Source organism: Colias philodice, chromosome 9 (genome assembly GCF_061535455.1).
Source record: "Colias philodice isolate Cphi_HAF_F1 chromosome 9, ilColPhil1 Martin Lab GWU primary, whole genome shotgun sequence".
NCBI lineage: Eukaryota > Metazoa > Arthropoda > Insecta > Lepidoptera > Pieridae > Colias > Colias philodice.
In genome coordinates, this window is record NC_143094.1 from 2,611,744 (window position 1) to 2,629,068 (window position 17,325).

The 17,325-nt window shown below is 32.8% G+C and overlaps 4 protein-coding genes across 12 annotated transcripts in view; 2 read left to right on the forward strand and 2 right to left on the reverse strand.

Moving 5' to 3' along the window:
- Window positions 1–1,345, reverse strand: part of Pax (paxillin) — a 50,695-nt gene extending 49,350 nt beyond the window's left edge. The window contains exon 1 of the mRNA XM_089698928.1: window positions 1,151–1,345. Coding sequence (XP_089555054.1) covers window positions 1,151–1,163 — 13 coding nt within the window. The 5' untranslated portion in view covers window positions 1,164–1,345. The remainder of the gene's footprint in view (window positions 1–1,150) is intronic.
- Window positions 1,346–1,745: 400 nt separating this feature from the next.
- Window positions 1,746–2,684, forward strand: veli (L27 and PDZ_signaling domain-containing protein veli). Its single transcript, XM_089698945.1, has one exon. The coding sequence runs from the start codon at window positions 1,855–1,857 to the stop codon at window positions 2,449–2,451; it is 597 nt and encodes a 198-aa protein (XP_089555071.1). The 5' UTR covers window positions 1,746–1,854; the 3' UTR covers window positions 2,452–2,684.
- A 2,136-nt stretch (window positions 2,685–4,820) lies between these two features.
- LOC149485686 (RING-type E3 ubiquitin-protein ligase PPIL2) lies at window positions 4,821–8,877 on the reverse strand. The gene is made up of 9 exons (XM_089698944.1): window positions 8,660–8,877; window positions 8,370–8,589; window positions 7,951–8,260; window positions 7,737–7,861; window positions 7,116–7,260; window positions 6,497–6,645; window positions 6,067–6,218; window positions 5,559–5,748; window positions 4,821–5,090 (listed from the first exon to the last, which is right to left on the reverse strand). The coding sequence occupies exons 1-9, from the start codon at window positions 8,689–8,691 to the stop codon at window positions 4,857–4,859; spliced, it is 1,557 nt and encodes a 518-aa protein (XP_089555070.1). The 5' UTR covers window positions 8,692–8,877; the 3' UTR covers window positions 4,821–4,856.
- A 1,635-nt stretch (window positions 8,878–10,512) lies between these two features.
- Window positions 10,513–16,498, forward strand: LOC149485687 (ubiquitin-conjugating enzyme E2-24 kDa). 9 transcript variants are annotated; one of them, XM_089698946.1, is made up of 6 exons: window positions 10,513–10,669; window positions 10,753–10,862; window positions 10,956–11,154; window positions 11,719–12,039; window positions 12,983–13,130; window positions 14,401–16,498. In XM_089698946.1, exons 4-6 carry the CDS (start codon window positions 11,722–11,724, stop codon window positions 14,496–14,498), a joined length of 564 nt encoding a protein of 187 aa, XP_089555072.1. In that variant the 5' UTR covers window positions 10,513–10,669; window positions 10,753–10,862; window positions 10,956–11,154; window positions 11,719–11,721; the 3' UTR covers window positions 14,499–16,498. The 9 variants fall into 9 exon arrangements, with proteins under 9 accessions (XP_089555072.1, XP_089555079.1, XP_089555073.1 ...); XM_089698953.1 differs by having other exon boundaries at window positions 11,747–12,039; XM_089698947.1 differs by having other exon boundaries at window positions 11,013–11,154.
- The last annotated feature ends 827 nt before the right edge of the window (window positions 16,499–17,325 follow it).

A 17,325-nucleotide genomic window follows, 5' to 3' on the forward strand; every position in this document is an offset into this window, starting at 1 on the left:
CAATAAATGGGCTATCTAACAAAATAATTTTTCAAATTGGACCAGTAGTTCCTGAGATCATTTATCTTAATATATATAAATCTTGTGTCACAATGTTTGTCCTCAATAGACTCCTAAACCACTTAACCGATTATAATAAAATTCGAACACCATGTGCAGTTCGATCCAACTTGAGAGATAGGATAGTTTTTACATGTAGGTACCGCGGGCGAAGCCGGGGCGGACCGCTAGTTTCTATATATATTAATGTCTAAGTTAATTAGTTAGTTATAAAAAAAATATTTTGAATGTGCAAGTAGAGCATGATGCAACATAAATTATTGGGCTAGCTCGGCCATACTGGCTTGTTTTTAAAAGAAAATATAATTTCTCATTTAAAAAAGCTAAATATTCGGACATACTTTTACCAATTTTTTCTGATTGTTACATATAACATAATATGTACATTTGGTGGATGTAAGTTGGGTTGTGCAATATTTGTACTTATCACTCTATGCTTTCAACCACAGTTTAATACTATACTAATTTTATGTTACCTATAGTAGTTTTTATATATAAATATTAATTAGGCAGATAATCATTTTCTTTTTTTTTAAACTTTCCACCCATGGCTTAAACCGCATCATCTAAATCTTAACAAAATATGTAATATACTTCAACCTAAAACCAGCATCAAAATCGTTTTAAACTTTTAAGTATACATATCGGACAGAAATGGTAAGCAACTTTGTTTCATTCTGTGTAGTGATATAAAATTTGTGTAGCTTTTTTATATACATTTCTCATGCATCATAATCCAGCTTTTCAGGCAATAACAATAATTAAGGAAAATTGTAATGTATATTAAATAGTAACAACTGCGTATTAAAGTATTCTGATACATTAAGTTTATGTATACTTTATCAAAATTTTCGCTTTGAAGGGCGTGAAGAACAAAAAGTACTTTTCAAAATTTTAACAGGTAACTGGGTATGCAAATTGAAAAACAATAAATTTTTTATGTTTTGATTGTTTATGAAAGTAGGAGATTGTGAGTTTGAAATTATAGAATTGTATTTTAATCATAAAAATATAAACAGCTTAAATCACATAAACACGTCATTTCGCTGAGACTTCGCCAAACAGGTTATGGTGATAACAAACGACTTACCCAGGTCATCCATGGTTTCTCTCTATGTTTATCACCAAAAAAAGTCCACTTATTCAACACTTCACAACCTCTTACTAAACTATCACAGAATTTAACATAATAAAAGCCTTTATTTATTTTTGTCAATAATATTTTAATTGCTAAATGACAATTTGGCAAATAAATCTAGACTTGTAGTTTCGTAATGTTGGCACTCCGCAAATATGAAAATCTGGTGTCAAATCATGACAAAAAAACCGGTAATTTTTTAAACACATTTTTAAATTATTGAATTATGACAATAAGGTTATATCTAAAACACTAAGCTAAAACACGATTGAATGAATTATATTGTATTGAGATATTATGCAGGGCAAACATGGCATTCTTTTAAAAGTATTTGTGCAAATGTATGCATTGCAATGCGCATTTACAAATTATTCTCCACGCTATTCGCATGAATGTGTAAGTGCACCACAGCGTTCAATAATTTTTTATTTTTATTTAGAAATTTTCCTTTCATTTAAATACAATACGAACCTTCCACGAACTTTTTATGATTTTATTGGTACAATTAAAAAATATGTAAACACTCAACAGTGTTGTCACTTGTCAATTGTCATTTGACACATCTGATTTATCATTCTTTCGCTAGTTTTGACTTTTGTGTAGGTATTGATCTGATTCTAGGCACATAAAACGCCCTTTTTTACTTTCTAAACAAAATGAGTAATACTGGTGAACAGTTAACATTAGCAAGGGATATTAAAAGGGCAATAGAACTGTTAGAAAAATTGCAACAGAGTGGAGAAGTGCCCGCTACGAAACTAGCTGCGTTACAAAAAGTTCTTCAAAGTGATTTCTTGAATGCTGTGAGAGAAGTTTATGAACATGTTTACGAGACTGTGGATATTCAGGGATCTGCGGATATCCGTGCCTCGGCCACAGCCAAGGCTACCGTCGCAGCATTCGCAGCCGCTGAAGGTCATGCCCATCCTCGCGTAGTAGAACTTCCTAAGACCGAAGAAGGCCTCGGTTTCAATGTTATGGGCGGAAAAGAGCAGAATTCTCCGATTTACATTTCGAGAATCATTCCTGGTGGTGTTGCTGACCGACACGGAGGATTAAAAAGGGGTGATCAATTACTATCAGTAAATGGTGTATCTGTTGAAGGCGAGAACCATGAAAAAGCTGTAGAATTACTCAAACAAGCTGTGGGATCAGTGAAACTCGTTGTTCGCTACACACCAAAGGTATTGGAAGAAATGGAAATGAGATTTGACAAGCAGAGAACGGCAAGACGACGACCGAATTACAATTAATTTGAGCTATTGCAGCTAGTGTTCAATATTGTTATGAATTTATAATTAGAGTATTAGTGTTTCTTTATGTTGAGGTTACATTTAACCTATTGAGCCCCAAGCGGCCTGATCGGTCCCAGACACAATATTTTTTCTATTGTGTCTGTGGTTCTGAGTTATTAAATCATAATAGAGGCTTTTCCCATTATTTTGAATTCTAGAACCACTGTCTATGGTCAATATTATAACTTTAATGTAGGGATGTAACGATACATGATTTTGCCGATACGATACCGATACCGATATTTGTAGTAATGTATCGGCGATACCGATACCGATACCGATATCGATGGCTTGGTAGAAAAATAAATAGTGAATTATGCATAAAAAGTTACCAACATTTAACAGAGACAACTGTTAATCGTATTCTTTTAAATAAAAATGCCAAATCAAAAAACAACAAAACCATTTATTTTAGTATTATTATTTTACAAAGTCAGTTAAACTTTAAGTAATTCACATACAATCAGTACCTGATAAAAGTTTACTATTGGTAGAGTTCTTTCAGAAAACAAAGTGCGCACGCGCGGGCGGCCTCCCGCATCGTTCATTGGGCGCGGGTTTTTGAATTTTTTGATATCAAAAAAATTGGTTGTTTGTAAAGTAGGTTTACGATCGAGATGTTTATGTGATAACATAATGCAGTGGCAGCGCTCGAGATGAAACGGGAGATCGGTCCGTCTCTCTCTCGTTATACCTGCGATCGCGCTCGTGAGGTTTTGGTGTGACACAAGTTTATGAACATATCACCAGACTAAAACGATTTTAAAAACGTTATCACGTTAAAAATTAAAAAAAATCAAAATTATTTATTTCTTTCCTTTACATAAACAAATTTGTGATTGGAACACTCCTAGTAAGCAAATAAAATGCTTGTGTCAGGAGGTTCCGCTCTTCCTTAACACTATTACAGAAACAGAAATAAAACAATAATATTGTCTGGCTAACGAAAGATGAGACTGGAAAAAGGCGGCAAATTCAAAAAATCAACATATGGCAACTTAGGTTATAGTTGGAAATATAGTTTTAATACTTTTATTTATTATTTTCTCTTACGAGCAAAAAAAAACAACAAACTCTTCATCTTTATAATATTGTTTTATGTAATATACTTAGTACAGTTAATACAGATAGACAAAAAAGAACATCGAATGAAAGCAAGAAAAAACACAATAAAAATACAATTAAATTTTGTTTAATCTAAAAATTCAACCGCGAGTGAATAGTAAGAATCACTATCATTATCTCTGACTCTTATTATGAACCCTTCCATTTCTGCAGTTATTCCATCTCGTTTTTTATACTATCTTCCAACACGAATAACATGGTCCGGTCATAGAAGAAATCTCGTCAAGATACTGATTTTGTGTCTTTAAACATTTTGAACGAAACAGATCATTCAATGTTTTTTTATTATTGCTTGAATAGTTTATAACTGGACTATTGGTATCATCCATGTTACTTGCAAAATAATAAATATTAAACAATGCAATCAAAATAAATAGTATCAAAATATCAAAGACCAAAGTCACACTTAACAATGCATTGAGATATTTCACGTAAACACTCTTGTTTTTCCTTGAAAACTACATCTCTTTCAACTTGTTTCTTTTCAAATTTACTAATCATAGTAAAAAGAACCTTTTTTAAGTCGCATTTCAATGTTTTCGTCTCGTTTTCAATTAGATATCACTAAAATCACGGAAATAATTTTCACTTTGACACATCAACAACTCAGGTTTTAATAACAATTACGTAATTATAAGTGTTGCCATATAAATTTTCGAAATAAAAAGCCAGTCTCATCTTTCGTTAGCCAAACTCTATGAATGAATACAATGCAAAAACATAAAAGAAAAGAAAGAATTTAATAAAAAAATATCGGTATCGGTTGATTTATTATCGGCGATACCGATATATCGGCTTGCCGATTATATCGGCCGATATATCGGTATCGGTATCGGTATCGTTACATCCCTACTTTAATGTTATAAATAATTCAATACTTATGAAATTATTTACTATTTAGTCGTCTAAAATAAGATTTAATGATTGTATTGTTTCAACACTACCTGTATGTTGATGTTTCATTCATTGGTAGCTTTAAGGCACAATTAGACTATGTACTTACAGTATTAGAGCATTTTTGAAATATTCCAATTCATATAAAATAAAAATTAGGTAATTCACAACATTTACTTTTATAGTTTATCTATATTACATTTAGTTATAAGCATATTAAAAAATCATTATTGTAATGTTATATATGTTGGAAATTATCACAAATGTATAAGGTATTAGGGAAACTTATGTTGTAATTAAACACTTAAAACATTTCATATTTTATTATACTTTTTACACAGAATTTACCATGAGTCAAAACTACCGAACCCTCCTTTATTATCCTTCTTCGTCTTTTTAGCTGGTATCTCTTGTGATTTGCTGCTTTTATTTGGTTCTGTCAGTTCTTGTAAGTTTAGATATTTGCCGACACCTTCACGGAACACTTTTAAAGGCTGCTTATTGGCTTTCTTAGGTTTAATACCTTGGCTCTCTGCCTCAGCTTGCCTTTTTAATTCTTCAGCCCTTTCTATGACAAGCTGAAAATATGGTTTGTTAATATATCATTTGATATCATGAACAATAAGTCTTATTGGCTGTTTAATAAGAAATACAGGTGTATGATTGTTTTATGTATGTCCATATAAAAAAAATCAATAAACCAATTTATAAGTAACTAGTTTTCCACCCGCAGCTTCGCCGGCGCAGTCAAAGAAAAACCCGCATCGTTCCCGTTCCCGTGGGATTTCCGGGATAAAACCTATCCTATTTCCCGGGGTAAAAAGTAGCCTATGTCCTTTCTCGGGTATCAAAATATCTCTATACCAAATTTCACCAAATTTCATGCAAATTGGTTCAGTAGTTAAGGCGTGATTGAGTAACAGACAGACAGACAGAGTTACTTTCGCATTTATAATATTAGTATGGATTGAAAAACAGCTCTACTGTAAGTTTAAAGTCTCACATAAGCAAACCAAAACCGAAGATAAATAATTTTTATAGTTTACCTGTTCTTCAGCTTCGGCAAAGGGATCAACGAACACCTGAGCCACTTCTATAACAATATCGTGAATGGGCCGATCTTTATTGTCCACCTCTATCTGTTCCATAGCACTTAGTGTGTCTAACCCACCAACCAATTTGCCGAATATTGTGTGCTTGCCATCTAGTTGTTTGCATGATCGGAATGTTATGAAACTGGAAGATATTAGAGATATTACTATTGAGAGTTATTGTAAGAAATAAAATATTTTTGAAGTGAAACTTCTTTAGACACGTTGAGAGCAAAATTTCAAGGTTGCGTCATAGCAATACCGTCATGTCATGGAGTAAGACGGCGATTTTGGTATTTTTCTTAATCTTGCCAAAGAAGTTTCACTTCTGACACGTGAGCTCGGCACACACGCTCTTTTTTTTTGTTTCCACAACATTGTATAATGTATATGCTCCAGAAAATAGCCATGCCATATTTTTCGTAGCCATTAAAAAGACAATATTTACACAATTAATTCTTACAATTGTGATCCATTTGTATTGGGTCCCGAATTAGCCATAGAAAGCACCCCACGGCCAGTGTGATGCAAGTTTGGTTTAATTTCATCTTCAAATGGTTTCTTCCATATTGACTCTCCGCCTAAACCAGTACCGGTTGGGTCTCCACCTTGAATCTAGTAATGAAATGAACAAAATATATGAATAACACCAATTTTTTTTATTGTCTTAACATATATTTTTAGTCTAGAATAGCATCTATGAAAAAAAAATATTTTTTTTTCATAAGTACATACTTACATTTCTGTCCCTTCAATAAAATTAAAATAATATAAAACCTAGCTTCTTTCAACAAATATTTTTAAGCTTCATTTGTATCGAAATATTTTCCTTATTATGACAAATATTTTACAAACTTAAAAAACATATTATATATGTATATGAATATGCTTACCATAAAATTCCTTATAGACCTGTGAAACTTAGTTCCATTATAATATCCATTGAGGCATAGTTTGATAAAGTTGTCACAAGTTTTTGGTGTCACGTCGCAGTATAACTCAAAGTTTAGCTGTCCCAAATTCGTCACTAATCTTACATATCCTATGAAAGAAAAAAGAAAATATTCAATAACTTTATATAATATTAACGTTATACCATTATGTTACATCTTGTGGAGTAGTCCACAAGATGTAACATATCTACAGATAGCTGTAAATATTTTTATCATGTTATACTCTTTTATATTAAATATATTATATAAGTACTGCATCTGATGCACTGAATCAAAAGCAAAACTACACAACAATAATAATATAGAGTCCGAAAGTAATTGTTAAAATAGTTTTTGAAGTGAAAACTTCTTTAGCGGCGTTGGGTATAAAATCTTAAACTCGCGTCAGGACACGTGGCCTGATCGAAAAAACGTAAGACGGATTTTTTTTTTAGCCCTTATATTCCATGCGTAAGACGGATACCATTCCAAAATATCAAACATGCTGAATGTTAATAATCAAGCCCGTCTTTTTTTTTATCATTTAAGGAGCCACACAAGCTGGCAGGCGTAAAATTACCTTTCTTCTTAACCCTCTCATATTTGACTTCATCCTCACAAATGATGGCAGCCTCGTGTTTTGTCTCCGGCACCATCGCCGTGGACGTGAAGCTGGCCGCCACCATGCCCGTGGAGTAGTGAGCTGCATTGAATTTATCAGCCACCTGGCATGAGGCAATTAAAAAAATGCAATAATAGAAAAAAATGTTGTGTGGTTTTATGAAACCACGGTAAAAGTGAAACTGTTCGAACGGTTCCGAACATTGCTTTGTGTAGCGCATGTCGCGTGTCGGTCGGCTGCCGAGTAGGTATAACTACTCGGCAGCCGCGATACACGCGACATGCGCTACACAGACCAAAAAGTTTGAGACGATGTAATAAAAGTTTCACTATAAAAAGAACAAAATTGAATTGATATTTGCAATTTAAACCTTTTTATTTTAGCTAGTTAATTTATTTAAATCTCAGAGGGCGTTGAACAACTTTCTCTATAGTAAATTCATCCAATACTTAGGGTTTATTAAATCATTTAGTTTATTACATTCAATTCATGATTTAAAATGTAATCATAACAAGACAACTACATGCAAAAAGTAATTTCCACATGGACAAAGTCACAATAACTATTAAAATATTGAACCTCTTTCTTAGATTCCTTTGCTTCTGGTGCCTTGTACTCTTTCTCTAATTCTTGCAGAATTTCCTTTGTTTCAGATGACACTGTTTTAAGCCTGGCATGTGGGTCTTTTCTTAAAGCTATTTCCTCTGTTGAACATAAAATTTACATATTAATATTCACAGGATTTATAGTTACAAAATGTTTTAGAGTTCAAGCAAGCAATATGAATTCGTACCTTCTGTTTCAACCCTCAAATTATTTTTAATATGATGAAATTTAGAAATATTGAACTTATCAAGGTTATTTGGGTCTTGTATCGTAATTATATCACTCCTCACGAATGGTGTATCCTCAATGAGATCCTTCCAGTTCTTTCCCTTGATATTGAGCTGTTCCACAGCTTCATAGCAATAGACATTACCACTTGTACGAATTGCGACAATGTGAGAATTTTTTGTGAACGGTTTGAACAATACTGGACAATGGTGCTCATCCTTTGCATTTTTGAAGAAGTTCAACTTTATCAAGCCTTTTAAATCGATTTTCTGAAAGTTTATACAATAATTGTGTGGTATAGTTAATTCATATATTATTATTATTTAATAAACATAAGTAGTTATGTAGAGTAAATTATAGTACAATTATCTTCATTACCTTGCCAGTCACAGGATTGATTTTAAACTTTTTCGAAAACTCAATTATGGCCTGCAACTCAAACACATTGCCATCAGCGTCGCAATAAGGCTGGTCAAAGGGTTGTAAACATAAACAGCAATGATCATAAGGGAGCCTTTTAAATGATGTGTCCTCTTCCACTGCTGTACCCGATCGTTTACCACCGTACAATGTTGTCCATTCGGTGTATGTTAAGTACCTAAAATAATAATGTTTATTAAGAATTTGTTTAGAATAAAATATAAACAGTAAGTTTTACCAAATCTTACATTTTATCCTTTTGATGCTGTCGTTTACCCATGGTTACTAGGGTGTTATGCCGTTTAAATAAAGAGTATTTATTTCAAATAATATTGAGTTACAGTATGTATTTAGTTTAAAAGTATTTAATGTTTTTGTAGAATCCACTTTGTACGAAATATGATGGAAATCACGGAAATGAAAACAAGACACAATATATTTTGACAGTTGGCAGTTTGGCACACAGAGCAAGTAATATATTAGTTTGGCACTGACAGTGACAACTGACCTGTGATACCTATTCTAATTTATTAATTTTTGGTGTCTAGTGAAAAATTTTAACTTTTCAATCACATATTTACAATTACAATGGCTGTTTTCCAATTACAGAGCATAATGCGACTCAGTGCCGCACAATGCCGAATTATGCTGATGCTTAATTGGAACATGAAACGCACCAGCAGGTTGCGCTAAGTTCAGTGTTGAAAAAAAAAATATTCATAGAGTTAGCAATAACCTCAGTCCCCGGAATCACAGACACAATAGAAAATCTATTGTGTCGCGGCCCGATCGGGCCGCTCGGTGGTCAATGGGTGCTTTTATAATTTGCCGTTTCACGGCACGGCACGATATTACCGTGGATGCATACATTTTGCTTTCCTAATTTACCGTGACGATAAAAACGTGCGGTACCGTGCCGTGCCACGGTAAATTATAAAAGCACCCAATGGGTGCTTTTATAATTTGCCGTTTCACGGCACGGCACGATATTACCGTGGACGAGATAGAAGTTTTGTGGCCGTGGACGGCATGCCGTGCCGTAGGGTGATTTTATAATTCGACGTTAAATTTGCGCGTCTTCAAAGTGCAGGCATGTTCTCGAAGAGACAGCGACTACTTATACTTACTCTATTTGTTATAATATTTAAGACGTAAAAAAAGACATATGTATTACTAGAAAGTATTGGCAACATCCGCTTTTAAAAGTAAAATATTTAGAAGGGTCATACTACACGCTATTTGATAAGCTCAAGGAAGACCCAAATAAGTTTTTCAATTATTTTCGGATGTAAACAAAATCGTTTTATTACATACTTTCTCATCTGAGTAATAATTAATCTCCCGCGCCTCTTGGCTACGCACGCACACATACAAATTTCTTGTACGCACACACTACACTCTCAACAATGCCGCGACGATTTGATAGGGAGCGCAGTATGCTACGGCAACGGCACGGTAGATCGTTGCCGTTCACGGCGTGCCGTTGCCGTGGACGGTAAATTAAAAGCGTTTGCATACAAATGCATACATTTTGCTTTCCTAATTTACCGTGACGATAAAAACGTGCCGTACCGTGCCGTGCCACGGTAAATTATAAAAGCACCCAATGGGTTTGTGTAAATAAAGTGGTATAGATAATAATTTTGAAAAATATTTACGGTTATTTTAAGTAATTTGGATTTTGATTACTTATTTCATTAACATTTTTTTCAATGTTTGTACCTTCATCCATACTTATATTTATTTTTTTAACACAATTTGAATTAACTTTCATTATTTCGAAAAAACTACAATGAAACGAAAGCTTTAAAATTTTTTCCAACAATTAATAATTACTAACAATAAATCGATTGCACGCATCAATTCACGCGCATTACTTTTTCTAGTGCTCGATTGTGCGAAGCGTTGCTGTAGTTGGAACATTCAACCTTAAGCATTATGCCGCACAATGCGCTCTAGTGCTGTAATTGGAAAACGGGGAATGTTACTTTGATACCTAGTTGATACTTGAGTGAAAGTTATTTGAATGTAGTGGAAACATATAACTTTTAGGTAAAAAAAAACAAACACACCAAAAAGCTTTTCGTTCACATAGAGTGTATCATAGTGTTTATAAAATTTATTGCAATAGCAACACGCCGGTTTTTTTATAAACATGTCGGAAAGTGGTTGTGCATGAATTTGTGAAAACATTAATTTAGCTTTAGAGATTTGAGTTTCATAAACCTCTGCTTATTAATTTTAAGTCATACTTATTTGTGAGTATATTTTGTAATACTATTGTTTATTTGTTGTATGATCATAATTTGTTTTTTTTTACTTGCATGCATTTTTGTTGCAGTGTGGTAGTGAGTGTATAGTACAAATGGACGTGATGTGGTAGAAGTTTTGAAGCTTTGATTTTAAATAGTTCTAGGAAAGAGAAAATTTGCATCCTTTTATTATAACAAGGTATTAATTCTTTCTAGATACGTCAAACGAGAGTTAATCAGTTAACATTGATTGTTTAGTTGCTGGGAAAGTAAAACGCTTGTGCTTTTGCAGTACGGATCAACAACTAACACGGACTTTTGAATAACATAAATAAAACATCTTTCACAGGAGTAGTATATATTCTGGACGTGTTTCCTTTTAATACGTATTGAGATCCATCTATTTCTTTGAATTGGGTCATTGGTGAGCAAAAAAATTGTAAATTATCGGATAACGCCAGCCCACAAGATGGCCGACTGTTATTCGTAAGGTATTAAATCTTCTTTTCCATTCCATTTGTCTGTTTGTGTTTATGATATCACTTATTTAATGTTCAATTGTTTCATTTCATCAACTTAGTCATTTGGTTTCATGTAATTGCTATAAACGAGTTGTTTTATTTAAAAAATTAGCTCGGTCTTTGTTCTCAAAACATTTAAAAAAAATTGTCAAAATACCACTTAGTTCTGTCTTTTGATGTTTTTTTATTTAATTTTATTTGATTATTGATGTTGGTGTCTAAATTTAGCGCGTGACAACCCTTTGTCCCCGCACTTATTGATTATATTGTGTTTAACTTTGCAAGAGGTTTTGTTTGTTTGACAAACAAGTTTATTTATGATTTTGCAACATAGAATTCGACATTATCTGCTTTGACTTATGGGACATTGTTCCCACGTTGAAGCAAGTAACGATTTTGTTTGCATTTGAGTCACATCAATTTCATAGTACACAATTATATAACTCATGGCATGACTTGGATTAATTTCGATTTAGAGTCATGCTTACGCTTATTAACGATCCGCTATGTGGTTTAGATTAGTATTGCTTTTAGATAATGTCCGGTGAATCTGGTTCATCAGGAAGTGGTACGGGACGAGGCAGAGGGAACGCAGTAGCGGAGAAACCGGATTCAAAGGAGAACAAACCGAACCCAAAAATGTCGAAGGCACTGGGTACTTCAGCGAAAAGGATTCAGAAAGAGTTGGCGGAAATCACATTGGACCCACCTCCAAACTGTAGCGCTGGGCCAAAGGGAGACAACTTATATGAGTGGGTCTCCACCATCTTAGGACCACCTGGTTCAGTGTATGAAGGCGGTGTGTTCTTCCTAGATATACACTTCTCACCAGAATATCCCTTTAAACCACCAAAGGTAAGCTTTATGTGGTAGTATTTATTGATATTATTTTTGTCTCACGACTGATAAATATTTTTGTGTAACATATGAATTTCTGCTTATTATTATTGGGATGAATGTCTGTGTTGTATTTTGTTATTTACTTATTTATAAATAACAAAAACAATAGGGATTCAATTTCACTATTATATTGATATAATTATTTTCATACTTTCATTGAAAATATTATTATTTTAATATATATGTATTAAATATACATATGAACATTCTCATACTTAAAGCTTTGTATATAACTTGGCTAGTCTTATATACTGTTTAAATAAATACCTAAACAAGTTGAATGCCCTGTAAGCACCTGGTAATCTAATGCCTGATGATTTATACACTTAATGCATGCCTTAAACCAGTCTGATGCACCTGGACCTAACATGTATCAATTTAATTATAGATTTATTGAAATTATTGCAAAAACAGCTTTTTTATCTTTGAAATATCTTAAAACTTTTATTGTATTTGCAAAAAAATACAATAGTTTCAGGAGAGCTTAGGTTTTTACTAATGTTTATTAGTTATTGAATTTGACCTTTTTGTGTGTCCTTTTGTTACTAATATAAGTATTAAGTAATATGTTTAGTCATTTTTGTGTGAAATTTAAAATATTCATTAACAATTCCTATTATATGTTAATAATTTGTTTAAAATAAATTAAAGAAACATGAACTTTTTTTCACACTTTATATTATGAGTAAATATTTATATTTTTAGTTTTAATGCAACTTTATAACCATATTTGATAAAAATACCTCCAAGTAGTATTTAAACTTCATAATCTCTTTTTTTTATTTACCATCTTCAAGAGATCAGAATATAATTTTTTTATATTTTGTATTTTTTTACTGTCAAGATAACAAATACTTTATATTTGCTTTGAAAATAATATTAATTTATCTTTTTTCAGGTGACATTCCGCACTAGGATATACCACTGCAATATAAACAGCCAGGGTGTTATATGTTTGGACATACTAAAGGACAACTGGTCGCCCGCGCTCACTATATCTAAAGTACTGCTCTCCATTTGCTCATTACTGACTGATTGTAATCCAGGTTAGTTTAAAAATAGTATTTATAGACCTTTAAATTTAGTATTTATAGACTAACTAGATTTCCGCCCGCGGCTTCGCCCGCGATTTCAAAGGAAAACCCGCATAGTTCCCGTTCCCGTGGGATTTCCGGGATAAAACCTATCCTATGTGTTAATCCAAGTTACCCTCTATATGTGTGCTAAATTTCATTGTTATCGGTTCAGTAGTTTTTACGTGAAAGAGTAACAAACATCCATACATCCATACAAACTTTCGCCTTTATAATAGTATTAAGATTAAGATAGCTTCCGCCCTCGGCTTCGCCCGCATGGTGTCAAATTTTATCAAAATCAGTTGAGAGGTTTAAGTGGGAAAGCGTAACAGACAGACTGACAGACAGAGATACTTTCGCATTTATAATATTAGTAGACTATAATTAATAAAAAAAGTTTCCTATATATTTCATAATGTTTCATGATGTATTTTTATAAATAAGATAAGTTTGATTTGCTTTGGGCTTCCTGTGATAAGAGATATTCATTTGAGGAAATAAAACAATAAAGTATAACACGATAGCCTTTTTTATTGTAGTAATAAGTGTATTAATTCACAGCATCACTTTTTTAAATTTGTAGATAATTAGAAATAATAAATTATTAATTTCAAAACTTAACATGCTAATCCTATATGGTCTAAACATACCAAACTTCTTCAAAAGTCTGGATACAGAAGTTATTTTTACACAAATAAATTAGTTGTTTCCATTTTTTTTGCTGCTTATTACAGTGCAATGCATGAGCACGTGTATAATCGATGGGTCCTGGGTTTGATTTCCAGTGGAGATGAAGAAAAAAAAATGTGTTGGTCTGGCAGGACACAGAAGGCTGATCACCTATTTGTCCCTAAAGAAAATCCATCAACGAAACAGATGTATACATAATGCATCTGCCCCATACCCCACTAGGGGACACGGGACTTCACTTAATACAAAAATTAAACTGATTATCACCTTAAGAGTAGTTAGAGTTTAGCTTCACAAAAAAAAATGTTGTGTGGTTTTATGAAACCACGGTAAAAGTGAAACAAACATTACATTGCATAAAATTATCGTATTTGTACGATAATGACTCCGAACACTGCTTTATACTTACTCGGCAGCCGACCGTCACGCGACATGCGCTACACAGACCAAAAAGTTTGAGACGATGTAATAAAAGTTTCACTTTAAAAATAAAAGTAACTAATTGCAGCTTTACAATATTCGTAAATTCAATGTGTCATGTTGTTTCCAGCGGACCCACTGGTGGGCAGCATCGCGACGCAGTACCTGCAGAACCGCGAGGAGCACGACCGCATCGCGCGCCTGTGGACCAAGCGCTATGCGACATGATTGTGTTGCCTAGCAACCAAGTGCTACGCGACATGATTGCGTTGCCTAGCAACCGTGCCTCCATCCCCACGCAACGCTTGTACACACCTCCTGTATGCTCTCGACCAAGAAGCTTATATCTAATACACTGGAGATTGCACTATGACCATTAAATTGTAACAAGAAAATATGACGTTGAATGACGCCTGTGTGTTTTTTTATCCCTTTCACACCAACTTGGCCAAGTTAGGTGTGAAAGGGATAAAAAAACATACATATAACTTGGCCAAGTTAGGTGTGAAAGGGATAAAAAAACACAGGCGTCATTCAAGGTCATATTTTCTTGTTACAAGTTAATGGTCATAGTGCAATCTCCAGTGTATTAGATATAAGCTTCTTGCTCTCGACACATCTGCTGCACACGGACGGAATATGGTTTCACTTTCTTTAGTATTATCCGTGTAATTTTGTAATTTAAGTCTGGATTTTGTGAGCGAACAAATGTTTAATGTCAAAAAATCTCTGTCAGAGCTTGGTTGTAGAACCCCTCTTCCGCCCGTGAATATAGCTGTGATTAGATTATAATTTGATCGTCTTAGGGATCGCTCGAGTCCGCTCAATATGTTTATGTCGAGATGCATTATTGTAAGGCTTTACGGTATTTAGTTGCAATTAATGTGAATAAACGCTTGGATATGTCCATTTGTATAATTTAGGCGACTTTAATATCTATTATATTATTTGTTCTGTGTATTGAATTGAGTCAATATTTGCCGCAATACAGCGATGATCTCAAACGCAACTGCAAACGATAACTACTTAATGATAAATAATAATATGTATTGATCTACACTGTCTCTAGATTTTCAGGGTTTATTTATGTGATCAGTCATATGTATGTGATTTAATGTTGATTTAAATGTGTGATTGTATTAAATTACAAAGTGAAGGATATATGAAGATTCTTATAGCACAAGAATTTATAAATTTTGTAGTGGTGTTGAATGTAAATTCAAAAGGTTTCAATTCCTTGTCCTTAGAATAAATTATTTTTTTGGCTATTTTTCAGTCATAACTTTTTTTTAATTTAAAGGTACATAATCACTTTTCTAATTGGCTCAATATCTAGTCTGTAATTAGAAAAGAAACTTGTGAACTTTTGACTAATTTGAACGAAATTTGAAAAATGTTTAGGAGAATTCGCTATTACCCTTTAGGCATTAAAAGAGTGATGATGAAATTAAAACTTTACATTGTGTAAAATACTATTAGTTTGATATATCTAAATACTACTTTGGACATAGTATTTAAGGTCTCACGAAATTATTCAATTCTACATTAATAATTACATTGTGGTCATGACTATTTATTTTTTTAAAGAAGTCAATAGTTATATTTTTGGTCAAAGTGAACATATCATATTTTTGTTTTGAAAAGATATAAATGTTAAACTGTTTCGCGGTATTTACTATTTAGTGCCAAATCTGCGCAGAGGCACTCCACTTCATAGATCACTGATCATTTTCATGAATATTCCGTTTAGTATGTAAACAGTTATTAGTCGTAAGTTATTTTATTGTTTAGGTAATGTATAATGTATGTCTTAACCCTAGTTTTAAAGTATAGTAACTAGCTATGTAATTTTTAGCCAAGCGTATGTCGCGACTATGTGAATGTTAATGTGGTGATAGCTAAAGGAATCGATAAACTTGTGATCATACGATGTGTGTTTGGTGCTGTGAGTTACAGATCGCTTCGACATACAATACATATGAATACTGAATACCACACCCGTATTCGTGACTGGTATAATATACTTATATTTTGTCAATGTGATTTTTTAATTATTATTTAACTGTGACGTAATGTGTTGCTTGCAAGACAACAGCTGTTATCGACGCGACTGATGTTCCTTGAAACTCGATGTTCATAAACTCTAAACTCTTATAATCATCTTTTGTTAAAATTTATATCAAGGTATAAAATAGGAAAATAAAAATGTGTGTAACTAGAACACTTAACTGCTGTTTTATTTTTTCACCCTTTACAATAATAAAATTATGCTAATTATTCAAAAACAAAAGCTACCTACTGCTTTTTAAGCCTGAACTATACTAATATCACATATTATAATGCTGAAGAATTTGTTGGTTTGTTCGAACACGCTAATGTCACGAACTACGACTCCTTTTGAAAAATTATTTGAGTGTAAGATAATATCATCAATATGACCAATAGGAGCGGAACAATTAAATGAAGCGGATAAAACCGCGGGGCACAACTAGTCAATTCCATTACATACTACCATACAACTGAACTTATAACACTAGAAATATGATAACATTCATTGGAATCACAGGACAGAGCTATTTGTTCTACCATTGGAATCTTTAAATGCAATAAACTACATGAACCGATGAAATATTAACTCTCTCTTGGAGAAATATTGCTAATTTGGACAGTTTTAATGCATAGGTAAATATTGTGTTTGCTTTCAAATTTCAAAATAAGGTATGTGACTACTCACATACCTTATTTTGAAATTTGTACCTACGTACTAAAAACCTAAGTAAGTACCTACAAAACTAGTACCTACGTACATAAAATCGTTTGAAAAAGAAAAAAAGTAATCCACTTACGTACATAATATATTTAAAAACGTGTGGAACACAGCTAAATAAAAAAAAAAATAATCCTAAAATATAAGATACCCAAGGTATTGGAAATACCACATACGGTAAGTGTTCATTATGGGAATAAACTACGTATATTCTGTTCATAAAGATGCTATGTATCTCTATCATCATAATATAATATTCAGAAATTATCATTCATTTAGAAATTATTC